At 43.3% G+C, this 14,929-nt stretch overlaps 3 protein-coding genes across 6 annotated transcripts; all 3 read right to left on the reverse strand.

Annotated features, from left to right (window-relative positions):
* Window positions 1–1,717: 1,717 nt before the first annotated feature.
* LOC115056418 (troponin I, fast skeletal muscle-like) lies at window positions 1,718–4,679 on the reverse strand. 2 transcript variants are annotated; one of them, XM_029522836.1, is made up of 6 exons: window positions 3,552–3,559; window positions 3,160–3,199; window positions 2,950–3,078; window positions 2,680–2,769; window positions 2,242–2,415; window positions 1,718–2,010 (listed from the first exon to the last, which is right to left on the reverse strand). In XM_029522836.1, the coding sequence occupies exons 1-6, from the start codon at window positions 3,557–3,559 to the stop codon at window positions 1,933–1,935; spliced, it is 519 nt and encodes a 172-aa protein (XP_029378696.1). In that variant the 3' UTR covers window positions 1,718–1,932. The 2 variants fall into 2 exon arrangements, with proteins under 2 accessions (XP_029378696.1, XP_029378695.1); XM_029522835.1 differs by having other exon boundaries at window positions 3,160–4,679.
* A 1,834-nt stretch (window positions 4,680–6,513) lies between these two features.
* Window positions 6,514–9,466, reverse strand: LOC115056414 (troponin I, fast skeletal muscle-like). 2 transcript variants are annotated; one of them, XM_029522830.1, is made up of 7 exons: window positions 8,911–9,466; window positions 7,971–8,003; window positions 7,840–7,879; window positions 7,540–7,668; window positions 7,366–7,455; window positions 7,122–7,295; window positions 6,514–7,032 (listed from the first exon to the last, which is right to left on the reverse strand). In XM_029522830.1, the coding sequence occupies exons 2-7, from the start codon at window positions 7,976–7,978 to the stop codon at window positions 6,955–6,957; spliced, it is 519 nt and encodes a 172-aa protein (XP_029378690.1). In that variant the 5' UTR covers window positions 7,979–8,003; window positions 8,911–9,466; the 3' UTR covers window positions 6,514–6,954. The 2 variants fall into 2 exon arrangements, with proteins under 2 accessions (XP_029378690.1, XP_029378691.1); XM_029522831.1 differs by having other exon boundaries at window positions 8,548–8,922.
* Window positions 9,467–10,939: 1,473 nt separating this feature from the next.
* LOC115056415 (troponin I, fast skeletal muscle-like) lies at window positions 10,940–14,529 on the reverse strand. Of its 2 annotated transcripts, none has more exons than XM_029522832.1 (7): window positions 14,443–14,529; window positions 13,503–13,535; window positions 13,124–13,160; window positions 12,173–12,301; window positions 11,873–11,962; window positions 11,189–11,362; window positions 10,940–11,109 (listed from the first exon to the last, which is right to left on the reverse strand). In XM_029522832.1, the coding sequence occupies exons 2-7, from the start codon at window positions 13,508–13,510 to the stop codon at window positions 11,032–11,034; spliced, it is 516 nt and encodes a 171-aa protein (XP_029378692.1). In that variant the 5' UTR covers window positions 13,511–13,535; window positions 14,443–14,529; the 3' UTR covers window positions 10,940–11,031. The 2 variants fall into 2 exon arrangements, with proteins under 2 accessions (XP_029378692.1, XP_029378693.1); XM_029522833.1 differs by lacking the exon at window positions 14,443–14,529 and adding an exon at window positions 14,310–14,388.
* Window positions 14,530–14,929: the final 400 nt, after the last annotated feature.

Consider the following 14,929-nt stretch of genomic DNA (forward strand, 5'->3'; position numbering starts at 1 on the left):
TTTTTGACCTCTGCTGAATGCCGTAGTGCTTCAGTTGGAGGTTCTCTGGGATCAGCATGTTCAGCAGCTCGGATGGAGATGGACGGATGATTATTATTTGCGCCGTAACGTGATCTGAGACCACAGCTGAAGAGCAGCGTCGTCGACTGAACTAAACTGGGACGCTCGGAATCGAGTGTCGCGCCTTCACAGTTTATGACCGGATCAAGTTGACAGTTAATTTGAAAAATTCTTCAGTGAAAGATGATCAAAGTTCATCCAGAAGATTTGATTGAAATTAATTTGAATGGCAAAGTATCAAGTGTAAGTCAAGAGAAGTGATCTTTCAGACTTTATGTTGTTTATGATGTTTATACTTTCTTATTAAACAGAAATAAAACTTCAGCTTTCATTTTAAGTTCTTTTTGTTCTTTAAGATTTTTTTTTTCATTTGACTTTGACTTTACAGACGAGAATTTAACACCTTTCAGTTAAATTTCCAGATTAACTAAATAAATAACAGAATAAATGTATCCATCAATAATGTCATCAACTTAATATGTAGATCAATTTAAAGGTTAATTAGCAGTTAAGTTTTCCATCCGTGTCACAGGAAGTAAATCAAGCTTCAGCTTTCACATTCCTATTTTCTCTGAAACAGAAAAAGGTTTGTAAAATCGATTATTAAATTTTTCTCACTCCGTCAGCTTCAACAGGGAGCTGCAAACGTCCCGAGGACCTTAAACACACCGCAGTGGATCCTGACCGGCCTCGTAAATCCCACGTCTGTCTGAAAAGGTCAAATGTGGCCCAGGAACACGTTCAACGTGAGTTCAGGATGTCAGGATGGGTCGAATGTGCAGAAATCAGCGGCTGCAATCCGGATTTCAATGCTGATTTTTACGGGAAGAGTCGGAGGTCGAGAAGTTTGTTTCTTTTTTTTGTTTGTTTGCTTGTTTTGGTCTGGTAGAATAAAAGATGCTGCTCTCAGAGAGACTGATGGAAAAAAAATCGAAATAAAGAAAATTTCTCACCTATTGGCAGGAGGAGGAAGAAGGAGAGGACAAGACACACTTGGTGGAAGAAAAGGAGACACTGCCAAAGCCACAGACAGTGAAAAATGAAAAAGGGTATATATGGTGGGTTGCGATGCCTCAGCAAAATGCCCAGATCCTCTTTATGGAAGTGGATTCCTGGGCAGACCAATAAGAGCCCACGAGCTCCTGAAATACACCCGGCCCAGCCCTGCTCTGCAAACCGCCCCCCCACAGACCACCTCCAGCTGATATGAACACTTAAAAATGGGTTTTAAAGGACCCCAAACCTCATCAGACAGAAGTTAAGATTTGTGTTGTTGACCTACATTTCATTTTATCTACACAAGATTTCTCTGTCGTCACGTCGCTGCAGACTGAAACACAAATCAGTTGTTTCTGGAAGTGAAAAGTCCTTTTTAGGAAGAATTCAAAGGCTAGCTGTTTTCCTTTACTTCCAGTGTTTATGCTAAGCTAAGCTAACCATCCCCTTTCTCCAGCACTAGACATGATATTTATACATTAAACGTATTTCCTAAAAGGCTGAATTATTCCTTTAAGAGTCTGTAATAAATACCATGAAGCGTTAAATGTGTTTCCTCTATTCATCTTCGCTGAGATGAAAAATCTTTTTCTACAAAGCTTCAGTCAAATGTCAAAAATAGAATTTCAAAGTTAGATTCTAATATTAATTTGGAATGAAGGTGTCTCGTTGTGTGATTTGGGAAAAACTAAAGGATGAAAGTAGCAAACGTACGAATCCTCATTTGAAAACATTTATTTCTAACAGTTAAATACACGTTGAGCTAAAGTATGAACTGCTTCTTTTTCCTTCAGAACAACCTAAAAAAAACTAAACAAAACAAAAAGTGTCTCAACTCTCGTCCCTCCCACCACGTCTCCACCGCTCAGGACAGATTTAGGAGGTCTCGAACATCTTCTTCCTGTCAGCTTTGTCCTCGATGTTTTTACGCCAGTCGCCGACGGCCTCTGTTGGCTGGAGACACAGCAGCAACACAAAGATTAACACAAAAACACTTTTAAATTTCATTTGAGATCACGTTTAATTTTATATCTTGAAGAACCTTCTTGCTTTTAACCGATGAGTATTTTTATTTTTTTACAGGATTATGATGTGTCGTTGAAATATGTTTCTATTGGATGTAATTAAAGTTTGATCAGGTTGGACATATTGTGATCATGTGATGACTTCCTGTTGGCGCCTCACCTCCTCCTTCACCTCCTTCTTGACCTGCTTCAGGTTGGCCCTCAGGTCCATGTTGACTTTGTGTTTCCCGCCCAGCAGAGCCTGCAGCATGGCGTCGGCCGACATGCGGACCTTCTTCAGGGCGGGCTTCTTCACTCCGGCCAGCTCGATCACCTTCAGCTTCAGATCCTCGATCTGAGGCAGAGAAACGTCACGGCGGATTAAACCTCTGAAGGCTGAAAGCTGCCTCCTTCCCTGAAAAGCGTCTTGAAAGCAGGTTGAACCAAATGAGCTGATTGAATCGTGCCCTTGAATTAAAAGTCGAATCAAGCAGGAGGCTCGATGAAGAAATACAGTCGGGACAGTCTACTAGATTTTTTGAAACAGTATTTGGAGAAGCAGGGACATTTTCCCATAGACTTTCAGGCTGTCACGTTTCAGAGCCAGATTCTACGTCACCTCTTTGTCGGCCTTCTGAACTTTGGCCTCGGCGTCGTAGCGTGCCTCGTCGATCTTGTCGATGGCCTGATGGATCTTCTTGCAAATTTCCTGTCGGGGGATTAATAAACAAACTCTGTTACATTTAGCTGATGCTGAACAGTAAAACTGTCAAATGTGAAAAAGAAAAAACAATATTAGAAGTTCTCCGTGTCGGTATGTGTAATAATAAGCTGCCATAAATAAAACACTTCAGCAGCATCCAACATGATTCAGTCACCATCAGCTCACCATGAGGGCGGCCTGATCTCCGCTGAGGGAGGGGGCGGGGCAGTTCTCTGCCATGTAAGCTTCCTTCACCGCCTTCAGTTCCTTCTTCTCCTGCTCGATCATGCCGGCAGCGATCTGCAGCATCAAACTCTGCACGAGGACCAAAAGCATTTGGATGTCATGTTTCAATTCAGCGTTTCAATGACGCAAAATAAAAGGACGCAGGCCGACCTTCAGATGATGCTTGCGGCTGGACGTCATTTTCTTTCCACTTTGAGAAACAAATAAGAAAGTCAGAACTTCGACTCAAATAAAAGGCTCGAACCAGAGCAACATAAAAGCAGACAGAGCTGCTTTGAACTGACATGAAAAAAAAAACTGAATAGGTTAAAAACCCAAAAACAAATTCGATGACTTTTTATCATAACAGAAAATATCCTAACCAACCATCGATGTGTAGCCGGAGACACAAGGTTTGATCTGAAGTCTGAAAGTCGAATCTCAAAATGGTGAAAATCACATTTTAAATTGCATCAAATCTTTTCAGTTTTGTTTTGTTTTTGTTTTGTTTGTTCTGAGTTTAGTTGGAATCTGCAGGTTAAAAAGAAGACGATTGTACTCACTCAGACATTTTGGTTGTTTTTGGTCTTCACAGCCTGTTCAGACACAGAAAACATCAGCTGAACATGAGCAGGCAGGTCACAAAGGTCACACACACACACACACGCACACACACACTTTTATCAAACGTTGACCTCCTGACCTCCAGCAGGAAACACGATACATTTTACTATCACAGAAAACCGACGCCAGCGATCACAAACTGGCTAATTCTGGACGGGCCCACATTGTGTCCGGCCTTCACGCCAACACCAACATCCAGCAGGCACAACTTAAAATCATGAAGCTCCAAAGAAGTTCTCCGGCCGACATTCAAAATAAAACAGGACCAGAAACAAGGAAAAACAAGGAAAATTGAATGATTCCAGAAAAAATCCTCATTTAGAATCGCAGTTTAGATATTTAAACAGTTTTCAGTCTCTAATCTTTGTGTTATTCGTTCATTTACATTAAAGTCAGATTAGCCTGAGAAATCTTAAATTCACTCACAAATAAAAAGTGACACAAGTAACATATAAATGAAAATTACAGCTTCTCTCTCAGGTCAGAATAAACTCTGTTTACAGATCGGAGTTTTAATATCGCAGCTAAACAATAAATGGCAACTTTTTCCCATCAGCCCCGTCAAAATAAAACAACCAAACCACAGATCAGCCCCCGTCAAAATAAAACAACCAAACTGAGCTGAATGCTCCCTCTCCCTATCTGTCTCCAAGAGGTCAGAGGTCAGAGGTCAGACCTGCAGCACCCTCCTTTCATCAAACACCTCTGCAGAATAAAACAAATCCCCACCAGAACCAGAACCAGAGCCAGAACCCGCCGTGTCGTTTCTTACCGGAGAAAAAGAAGCAGAGCCGTCTGACGAGGCGGTCGGAGGAGGAAGAGGAGGAGACGTTACCAAGTCCCACACAGAAAAGATTAAACCGAGTATATAGAGTCAGCACAGAAGTCCGCCCTCTTTATGACGGACCAATCCGCCAACAGAATCCAGAAATACTGTCGCACGCCAAGGAACAAAAGGACAGAGCGATTAACACTGCGTGTCCTTCACACACCCACCAAATAAAACTCAGCTCAGGTTACTCTGACACCAGGCCACAGGTCTGGGTCTGGGTCTGGGTCTGGATCAGGGTCTGGATCAGGGTCTGGGTCTGGGTCTGGGTCGGGTCTGGGTCTGGATCTGGGTCTGGGTCTGGGTCTGGATCTGGGTCTGGGTCTGGATCAGGGTCTGGGTCTGGGTCTGGGTCTGGATCAGGGTCTGGATCAGGGTCTGAGTCTGGGTCTGGGTCTGGGTCTGGGTCTGAGTCTAGGTCAGGGTCTGGGTCTGGGTCTGGGTCAGGGTCTGGGTCTGGATCAGGGTCTGAGTCTAGGTCAGGGTCTGGGTCTGGGTCTGGGTCTGGGTCTGGATCTGGGTCTGGGTCTGGATCAGGGTCTGGGTCTAGGTCAGGGTCTGGGTCTGGGTCTGGGTCTGGGTCTGGGTCTGGGTCTGGGTCTGGGTCTGGATCAGGGTCTGGGTCTGGGTCTGGGTCTGGATCAGGGTCTGGGTCTAGGTCAGGGTCTGGGTCTGGGTCTGGGTCTGGGTCTGGGTCTGGATCTGGGTCTGGGTCTGGGTCTGGATCTGGGTCTGGGTCTGGATCAGGGTCTGGGTCTGGGTCAGGGTCTGGGTCTGGGTCTAGGTCAGGGTCTGGGTCTGGGTCTGGGTCTGGGTCTGGGTCAGGGTCTGGGTCAGGATCTGGGTCTGGGTCTGGGTCTGGGTCTGGGTCTGGGTCAGGATCTGGATCTGGATCAGGATCAACATCAGGTTCATAATCAGGTCTGGGTCAGGATCTGGATCTGGGCCAGGATCAGGATCAGGATCACCATCAGGTTCAGGATCAGGCTCAGGCTCAGGATCTGGATCTGGGTCTGGGTCTGGGTCAGGATCAGGATCAGGATCAGGTCTGGTTCAGGATCAGGATCAGGTTCAGGATCAGGCTCAGGCTCAGGATCACCATCACCATCAGGTTCAGGATCAAGCTCAGGATCAGGATCAGGATCAGGCTCAGGCTCAGGATCAGGATCAGGATCAGGTCTGGTTCTGGATCAGGATCAGGTTCAGGATCAGGATCAGGATCAGGCTCAGGCTCAGGATCAGGATCAGGATCAGGTCTGGGGGTGACCCATGGCCCCCCTCAGGTGAACGTGGACTTCCTCCTGCCGACCAGCAGACAGAAGGAGTGAACAGGAAGACAGTCGACGGCCAAACGACAAAACGGGAGGAAAGAAACGAACTCACCGTGTTTAACAGTCATCAGATCGGAGGAAGAATTCGGACCGATTCATGACAGAACCCGACTGAACATCCAGCCCAGAGCAGACGGAGGGGAACGTTCTCTACCGCCCTCTGGTGGATTAACGTGAGCACAGCACTGAGCTGACACCCATCAGCCAGAACATTATGACCACCTGACCCTGATCCTGGACTCCTCTGAAGCTGAGCTGGAGATCTGATCCGAGACTTCAGCACAGATCCTTGTGAGGAAGAAGGTCCATGGATCCGGACTCGTTTGATCCGGACTTCATGGATCCGGACTCGTTTGATCCAGACTTCATGGATCTGGACTTGTTTGATCCAGACTTCATGGATCTGGACTTGTTTGATTCAGACTTCATGGATCTGGACTCAGTTGATCCAGACTTCATGGATCTGGACTTGTTTGATCCAGACTTCATGGATCTGGACTCAGTTGATCCAGACTTCATGGATCCGGACTCATTTGATTCAGACTTCATGGATCTGGACTCAGTTGATCCAGACTTCATGGATCTGGACTCAGTTGATCCAGACTTCATGAATCAGGACTTGTTTGATCCGGACTTCATGGATCCGGACTCGTTTGATCCAGACTTCATGGATCTGGACTTGTTTGATCCAGACTTCATGGATCCGGACTCGTTTGATCCAGACTTCATGGATCTGGACTCGTTTGATCCAGACTTCATGGATCCGGACTCGTTTGATCCAGACTTCATGGAGACCTGGACCTGGTCATTAACAAATCCACTTGAGTGAAGGATCCAAGGTCTCCCATGAGCATCAGCTGGTCTTTTTCCCATAATGCATCCTGGTGCCAGGTCTGCCCGGGTCACCCTGTCCGTGGTCATAATGTTATGGCTGATTGGTGTAAGCCTACTTTGGAATGAGACTCTATTTGTGGACGGAAGAAGAAAAATTCTGAAGATAATTTTTCCTTCTTTAACTAACGAAACCGAGTTCTTCGACCGTTTGACCCGACAACAAAATGGAGAATCACACCTTTGCCTTATTCCAAAAAAAAAGATTTAATGTCACGGTCAGCTGTAACAGAGGGGAGAGACGCGGCGGCTCACAGGAAGTGAAAAGGGGAGAGCAGAATTTGAAAGTCTTTAGGAGGTCTCGAACATCTTCTTCCTGTCGGCCTTGTCCTCGATGTTCTTACGCCAGTCGCCGACGGCCTCCGTAGCCTGACGGAGGACACAGATAAGGAAGTGACGCAGAAGAAGAATCCACCGTCAGTGGAAACGTTTGAACTGAAAACGGGGCGGCGCCTCACCTCCTCCTTCACCTCCTTCTTGACCTGCTTCAGGTTGGCCCTCAGGTCCATGTTGACTTTGTGTTTCCCGCCCAGCAGAGCCTGCAGCATGGCGTCGGCCGACATGCGGACCTTCTTCAGGGCGGGCTTCTTCACTCCGGCCAGCTCGACCACCTTCAGCTTCAGATCCTCGATCTGGAAACACAGAAGATGATGACGATGTTGGAAACGAAGCGACGTTTGTCTTTTGAGAGTCCAAACTTACCTCTTTGGTGGATTTGGCCACTTTGGCCTCGGCGTCGTACCGCTCCTCGTCAATTTTGTCGAGGGCCTGATGGAGCTTCCTGCAGATTTCCTGTCGATATGAAAAGGACAAAAGTTTTTCTTTCACTTTCTCGTGTGTGTGTGTGTGTGTGTGTGTGTGTGTGTGTGTGTTCACCATCAGAGCTGCCTGGTCCCCGCTCAGGTCGGGGGCGGGGCATTTCTCCTGCATGTAAGTATCCTTGGCGGCGGCGGTCTCGTTGGCTTCCTGTTCCAGCCAGTTAGCGGCGATCTGCAGGATCAAGCTCTGCAGGACGACACGGACAGACGTCAGGAGGCCAGCAGACAAATTTTAATTTCATTTTCCAGTGAAGGAAAACGGATGAAACGCTCGATGCCAAAGATGATTCATGATTGTACTTCGTCGTGCAGAAACTGATCTCATCAGTTTAACACGTTTATATAAATTCAGTCTCACCTTCAGATGATGCCTGCGGCTCGATGTCATCTTCTTTCCCCTTTAATAAAAGAACAGCACGATGTTACTGCAGCCTCGACTAAAATCATTTCATATCTTCTTCTGTCTCGAAACAGCTTTGTTGTACTCACTCGGACATCTTGGCTTCTTTTTTCTTTCAGGCTCTGAAGCGAAAAGAGAAAGTAGAAAATCTCTGATGTCGGATGTTTTTCTGAAAAATGTTCCAGCATCAACCTTTGACTGAATAAAACAACGACACAACAAATCTCCAACTTTCACAGTTTCAGTTTGAGTCACATAAAACCTTTGACCTTTGACCTTCATTCATTTGGTCACAAAAAGGAGAAAACTACACCTGTTTTGTTTTAGCTCTCAGCGAAGCGTCACATCAGCACTTTTTTGTTTTTAATAGATCAGTGATTGATTCTTTGGTTATTTGTCAAATAATAATATTTTATATTAATAACTTTCCACTTTTTATTCCAAACATAGTCAATGTAGCTTTCTAACATTTGTGATAAAGATTGTTTATGATACATTTTCATGAAATAATCTGTAAAAAATCTCTGTACGATTTTTCTGGATCATTGATCATCAAAACCAAACCACATTCAAAATGTGACAAATTTTAGCTCAGCTCATTCTTCCAGACTAAAAAAAAATAATATTTTAAAGCTTTTTGTTTTCTCACTCCTGTTAATATTTCACCTTTTGTTCTTAATGTCAAAAGCGGTTCTGTGGATCACAGTTTTCTCCTGATGCTGGTCCGGTCTGGTTTCGGTGTCAGCCGTCAGCTGTAACCTGATATTTGGGTTATTTTTTCCTCCGAGGTAATCGGACACACCAGCAGTTAAATGACGCAAAAAAGGGCTGATAACATTTTTTATTCTCCGTCAAACGGAGAAGAAGGTTCATTTTTATTAACTTAAATCTTTCCTTTTGGTGATGAAATGAGCTCTTAAAAACCGGACTAGATGAACAAACAGAATAAAATCGTCTTCTAACCAAAGTTCAGTTCTGGTTCAGATCCATCTTATAACAGTAAATGCACAAAGTAAAAGAGTTTCTCACCCACACGGTGATGATGATGATGGTGATGATGGCGAAGAGGCAGCAGAGACTGACTGGAGGACTGGGAGACAGTCAGAGAGTCAGACTGAAGCCTCGGGCCTTTTGGGGGGTATTTATGGGCTTGGACGGGTTTTGGAGGTTCCTCTTTATGGCCATGAGGAACTCTGAGTCCAATCAGGTCAATGAGCTCCAGAAATACCTTCATCCTTTGACCACAGAGGTCATAAATCCTTCAGGGGGTCAGCAGTCCTGAGTGGGACCGGTTAGCTCCTCAGCTTTTATGCACCAACAGATCTGCAAACTGGACTCAGCCGGACGTCCCGGTCTCCAGGACCTGGCCTCGTGGTGTCCGCCATCATCTCCTCCGTTCAGCACGCTCACTGTGAGGACTTCCCCTTTCCTTCCCCTGTCAGCACATTTAAATACGTCAGAACTTCTTCCATTGTGGCTGGTTGGCTTCGGAACGAGGCCTCAGAATCAGTTTTACAATCATAATAATAAAACACTGAAGTTTGAAATCTGAACTGAGTTTTGTGCTTCACAAGTCAAATTTAAATCATCATGAAAAATCTAAGTGATATTTAAATAAATGAAATAAAAATGGATCTTGAAAAGTGAAGTGAAATAAGAAAAGCAGCAGAAAATGTTAATCTCTCAGAAAAAAGGAATCAGCAGCAGTATTGAACTGTTTGTCTGAATTATTACAATAAAGGACAAAAAAAAAAAACCTGATTTCATCCAGGCTGGATTCAGCAACTGAAAAAAAGAGCAAAGAAAAATAAATATAACAATAAAACAACAACACAAAGACACACAAACTGACTCTTCTCACCTCGACACCAGCTGAGTGATCTTCTCTGATCGGCCCATTTTAAAAACGATAATGTTTCAATCAGCGGAGGAACAAAAGTCACCTGACCATTAAATTATTAAATTATTAATGATGAACTGTTCACTGTTTAAAAACACAAAAAGCTAAATGAAGTAAAACAAATAAAAATATGAAAAATTAATCTTCAGCATGGAAATAATTAGGAATAAAATCCAAAGTGACTGGACAACACGTTGGCGGTCTGTGGTGAAGATCTCTGCTGCCACCGTGTGGCCACTGATAGAGACTGCTGTCTGAGTACGGAAGCCTGCAAGTCCACATTTACTGTGGTATGAACTTAAATCCAAAGTTTATGGAGTAAAACTGTTCAATAAATGTTGTTATGATTATCATTCTATTCAAAAAATCGAATATCGATTTGATTATGGCGACTCTGATTGAGATATATATTTATAATGTGTGTGTAAAGTACATATAAATCTTTACATTTTTTACAAAATGTGAAATGTCATCAATGGAAAAAACTAAAAGTTATCTGTGTAAACAAAACAGAACCGGAACAAGTTCACTTTTAACAGCTCCCTGTTGCTGTTTGGATCATGTTCATTTTCATTTGATTCAAAACAAAACAAAAAAGGTTCAGGAAAGATTGTTGTTTCAGTTCAATCTTACTAAAAAATCAAAACTCCAAAACATATTTTTAAGGTTCAACATTCAGATTTTCTGAAACAGAACATAATCCAGGCAGAATGACTGAAAACTTGATTGTATCAATATAATTTCCGCGGTTGGTGATCTCACACAGCACCACAAAAAGCACAACACAAAAACATCTCTAAAGTTCAAACAGAACATTAAACATTTCAGCCACATTAATCTGAAACTGCACAATAATAAAAGTTGTTTTCAGATTCGGAGTGAAATGTTTAGTTGGTTTTTTTTTTTTTGACTGAACTTGTTTTTGGTAAAATTCTGTTTTAAGGAAAGTTTGACCTTAACGTTTAACAAAAGTAGATAAAAATGGGATTTTGCAACTTGACTGATGTTTTTTTTGTTTGTTTGCTTTTTGTTGTGAGTCAGTGAGTCACAGACAGAATAGCTCGTGATGTAGGAAACGAAAGGCGTTTATTCCAAAAACACGAAGAGAGCAGGAAGTGTTAAAAGTGAACAAACAGGACGTCGCCTCAAACAACAGACCAAAGTGAAACTTACAGATTTAATGAAACAAAAGTGATTTCAACTGAATGAAAAATTTCATAAATTCCATAAAAAGTGCGAACAGAGTTTCTTTAGGAGGTCTCGAACATCTTCTTCCTGTCGGCCTTGTCCTCGATGTTCTTACGCCAGTCGCCGACGGCCTCGCTGGGCTGCGGGACACAAACAGTTCCCCGTCAGCAGGCGTCCTCAGTCTAACCCCGCCCCCTTTTTTTACCTGACGAGACTCACCTCCTCCTTCACCTCCTTCTTGACCTGCTTCAGGTTGGCCCTCAGGTCCATGTTCACGGTGTGTTTGGAGCCCAGCAGAGCCTTCAACATGGCGTCGGCCGACATGCGGACCTTCTTCAGGGCGGGCTTCTTCACTCCGGCCAGGTCGATCACCTTCAGCTTCAGATCCTCGATCTGAGGCAGGAAGAAGTTTATAAAGGTCACCATGAGCCAATAAAGGTCAGAGTGTGTGTTGTGTTTTATTTCTTCAAAACATTCAGCGACAGAACGACCAAATAAATAATCAGTAACACATTCACACGCAGAAACCAAAATAAATTCATTAAAGACATAAATCTATCAATTTCAGGATTAACTGATAAATTCCTGTATTTCTACTTTCATTCATTTATCATATATGTATTAAAAATATTGAATTGATTTTGATTCCCATTTCCATCAGTATAATTGTTTATTTATTTCTACATTTTACATTAAAGCTAAATAAATACATGTTGGAGAAGAACTCATTCAAGTTATAATTTTCTATCTTTGTATTGATTTTTTTTTCGTTGAAGTCAACGTTCATGCTTCATTCTTTAAAGGCCTGCATGATGAATAATAAATACCTGGAAAAGGAAAATGTGGGACTTCAGGATTCAGACTCAGCTCAGATTGTAAAGGACAATAATGGAGGACGCTCACCTCTTTGTCGGCTTTGACGGTTTTGGTGTGCAGGTCGTATCTTTCTTCATCCACTTTGTCGATGAGAGCGTGAATCTTTCTGCAAGTTTCCTGAAAAAGGAGAGACGGACGTGACGTGTTCACTCCGACCTCGACAATCACAACAAAACGGCAGCGTAAAATCAGAGATGCTCCATTCGTTTTTTTCACATTACAGGATTAACATCCACTGATGCGTCTTCTGATTGTTTCTAATCATTTATTAGGAATATTTTTAATCCAAAACGTCACCAAAGTCAAAGGAAGCATGACGAGTCTCACCATGAGGGTGGCGTGGTCCCCCCCCAGGCTGGGTGCAGGACACATCTCAGCCATGTAGGCCTTCTTGGTTTCCACCAGCTGCTTCTTCTCGTTTTCAATCCAACCCGCCGCGATATGAAGCATCAAACTCTGCAGGACAGAAACCAGACGAGTCGACCAAAGAGGGAAATTAAAAACGCACAAATGTCTCCTTCCTGAACGTGGAATATCAGCCAGGGGTGTTTTTGGGAGAGCGTTATGAGTTCACCACGTTTGAGTTTGTGAGGTCACACTGAACTTTGACCTCAGATCGATTCATCCTCCAGCCCAAATAAATTTATATCAGAGATATGAAAGGTAAAAAAAAAACACTGAATTAATACAAACGCAGCGACACACAAACACAGTAAAGCGGAAATAAAAGGGAACCTGCTAATGAAGTCATTACATAAATTAAATAGCTTACATAATTATACATTTCCATAATAAAACATTTTACTTTACGTTTCAAACAGCCAACGACAGAAAGCGTCTAAACAGAAATAACTAGAACAACACCTCAATAAAAGGTCACAACAACTGTGTAAGCTGTGTGTATCACAAAAATAATGACTTCCTAAAATATACCAGCAGCAGATACCGTGTCTGCTTTTTCTGAAGCTACGACTAAAATCCAAAATTGCTGCTTCTGTCACTGCTTCTTTCAGAGTTTCTTGGAGCAGCTTTAAGCAGTTTGAGCTCAGGGGACGAGAAAATAACTGAAAACTACACAACAAACCAACCAAAGAGTCACTCAGCGCCACAAACAAACACGTTTTCCCCAAAATTAATCTGAATGTCCAAACAAACTTTTGAATGATGGAGGGTCCTCTGACAGCAGGTTCATTTTAAAAACTCCTCCGTCCCAGCTGTGATACTGAAAAGTGTTTTTTCCGACCCGCTGACTGGCCCCTGAAGTAGCCTTCAGCCTACCTTTAGATGATGCTTCCGGCTCGAAGTCATTTTCTTCCTGTGAGGAGAAATAAAACACCATCAGGACCGTTTTTCTGTTTGTCTTTTCTTTCTTCGTTATTTCCTTTTTTATCTCCTTTCTCTCTCTCGGCTTCCTTCCTGGATTTCATCCTCCCTCTCTGACTCTTTTTTCTGACCTTGTTCTGTTCTGTCTTTCTTCTTTCCTTTCCATCAGAATTTCTTTTTTGTCTGTCCTGTCCTTCCTTTCTTTCTTTTGTTCTGATGCTTTGAATTTCTAACAGATTTCTTTTTTTTTTTTTTTTTTTTTTTTTGTCAAACAAACAGGAAACCGTTTTTTTGGTTTCAGCAGTAAAAACAGTGATGGAGAGTCAGAACTTACTCAGACATGTTGGCGGTTTCTTCGCTTCACAGCCTGTTGAAGGGAGAAGAAACAAAAAAAGGGGAATGAGACGCTGAAGGAGGATAAAGAAAGTTGTGATGTTGTTTAAATATCACAGCTGATGAAATCAGATCTGAGTGTTGAAGGAGCTAAGTTTGGATTCGGGGTTCGAGTGTCTCCTCTGACGCCTGCGACCCTTTACAGGTGATCAACACCGAATCTCTCCGGGGAATTAACACTTCAATTCCTTTGGTGGAGAAGAATCCCTGAATGTGCTGCAACAGCACGTTGGCTGCCAACGCACAAACACTCACACGGGCGGCGACAACAAACCCGACTGGGATAGTTCAACAGAAATCAATCCAAATGAATGAAATGTGAAACTGAAAATCTTTCCCGTCAACGTTTCCAAAGTCATAATGGAAACATCTAAACACACAACATAAATCTGGGTGGCTGATTTGTCAACTCTTTTTCCTCTAAAAGATTTTAAGTCCCACAATTTGTCTTCAAGTCCAACAAGAGAAAGAAAGCGAGAAAGTTCAGTGAGAATAATCGAGTTTCTAACATCAGTGAAATAAACTTCAGACACAACATGCATCAAATTTTCAAAAACCTTTAGCTTAAAAGAGAACTTTTTCCCAAATTGAAAGACAAGCTTCAACTTTGAGAAACTCAAATTTCCAAACGCTCCCAAACAGCCAGACTTTACGAGCACAAAAAGGCTAGAAATCTTCAGCAGAAGCCAAAAACGATCGGAGCGTGTCCTTCATCCCGGATCACGTTTCCCTTCACCTACTAACGAACCTCAGAGGTCAGGACTCTCATCACCTTCACACTTCAGAGAGTCTGCTCAAAAACTCAGCTTCCTCCATCCAGACGTGAAGAGAGGAGGAAGAGGAGGAGGGAGGGAGGAAGGAAGGAAGGAAACCGGTCTCACCTACGACGAGAAGGAGAGTGGAGGAGAGGGAGGGCAGCGGCGCCGAGACCAGGGGCAATGGGAGCAAATCACCCCGGGGGTGTTTATATACGGGGGCTCAGATGTGGATATGGAGCTCCTGTTTATGGAAATGCAGGATCCTCAGACCAATCGGCCGGCAAGTTCCTGAAATATCATCAACCCCCGCCAGCTTCAGCCTGTAAATCAGCCATCCCTGAGGAGGAGCCTGATATCATTTTCAGCCTCAGTTTGGAGCCGCCGGGTTTCTATAAAAGGGAGGAAAAAGATGATGAGGCTTCACATCAACCGTAAAACCATCAGACGATGAAGACGGCTCTGATGAGGAGCGACTCAGATGATAAAGTCTGGATTTGTGAGTTAACAGGTCAGAGGGTTCTGGAGGGAAGAGATTCTTTGAACCTGATCAGCGTGAGCAAAAAGCATAAAAACTAGATGATCTAATTAAAAGTCAAATGAGACGCCAACA

The sequence above is a fragment of the Echeneis naucrates genome, chromosome 16 (genome assembly GCF_900963305.1).
Source record: "Echeneis naucrates chromosome 16, fEcheNa1.1, whole genome shotgun sequence".
Taxonomy (NCBI): domain Eukaryota; kingdom Metazoa; phylum Chordata; class Actinopteri; order Carangiformes; family Echeneidae; genus Echeneis; species Echeneis naucrates.

Bases quoted from the DNA above. Each gene is read 5' to 3' on its own strand.
- LOC115056418 (XM_029522836.1), bottom strand. The intron at 2,770-2,949 runs GTGAGCTGATGG...ATCCCCCGACAG, and splicing joins GAGATCAGGCCGCCCTCATG to GAAATTTGCAAGAAGATCCA. The intron at 2,416-2,679 runs GTGACGTAGAAT...TCTCTGCCTCAG, and splicing joins TTCAGAAGGCCGACAAAGAG to ATCGAGGATCTGAAGCTGAA.
- LOC115056414 (XM_029522830.1), bottom strand. The intron at 7,456-7,539 runs GTGAACACACAC...TCATATCGACAG, and splicing joins GGGACCAGGCAGCTCTGATG to GAAATCTGCAGGAAGCTCCA. The intron at 7,296-7,365 runs GTAAGTTTGGAC...CTGTGTTTCCAG, and splicing joins TGGCCAAATCCACCAAAGAG to ATCGAGGATCTGAAGCTGAA.
- LOC115056415 (XM_029522832.1), bottom strand. The intron at 12,302-13,123 runs GTAGGCTGAAGG...TCTGTCCTGCAG, and splicing joins GCCGGAAGCATCATCTAAAG to AGTTTGATGCTTCATATCGC. The intron at 11,363-11,872 runs GTGAGCGTCCTC...TTCCTGCCTCAG, and splicing joins CCGTCAAAGCCGACAAAGAG to ATCGAGGATCTGAAGCTGAA.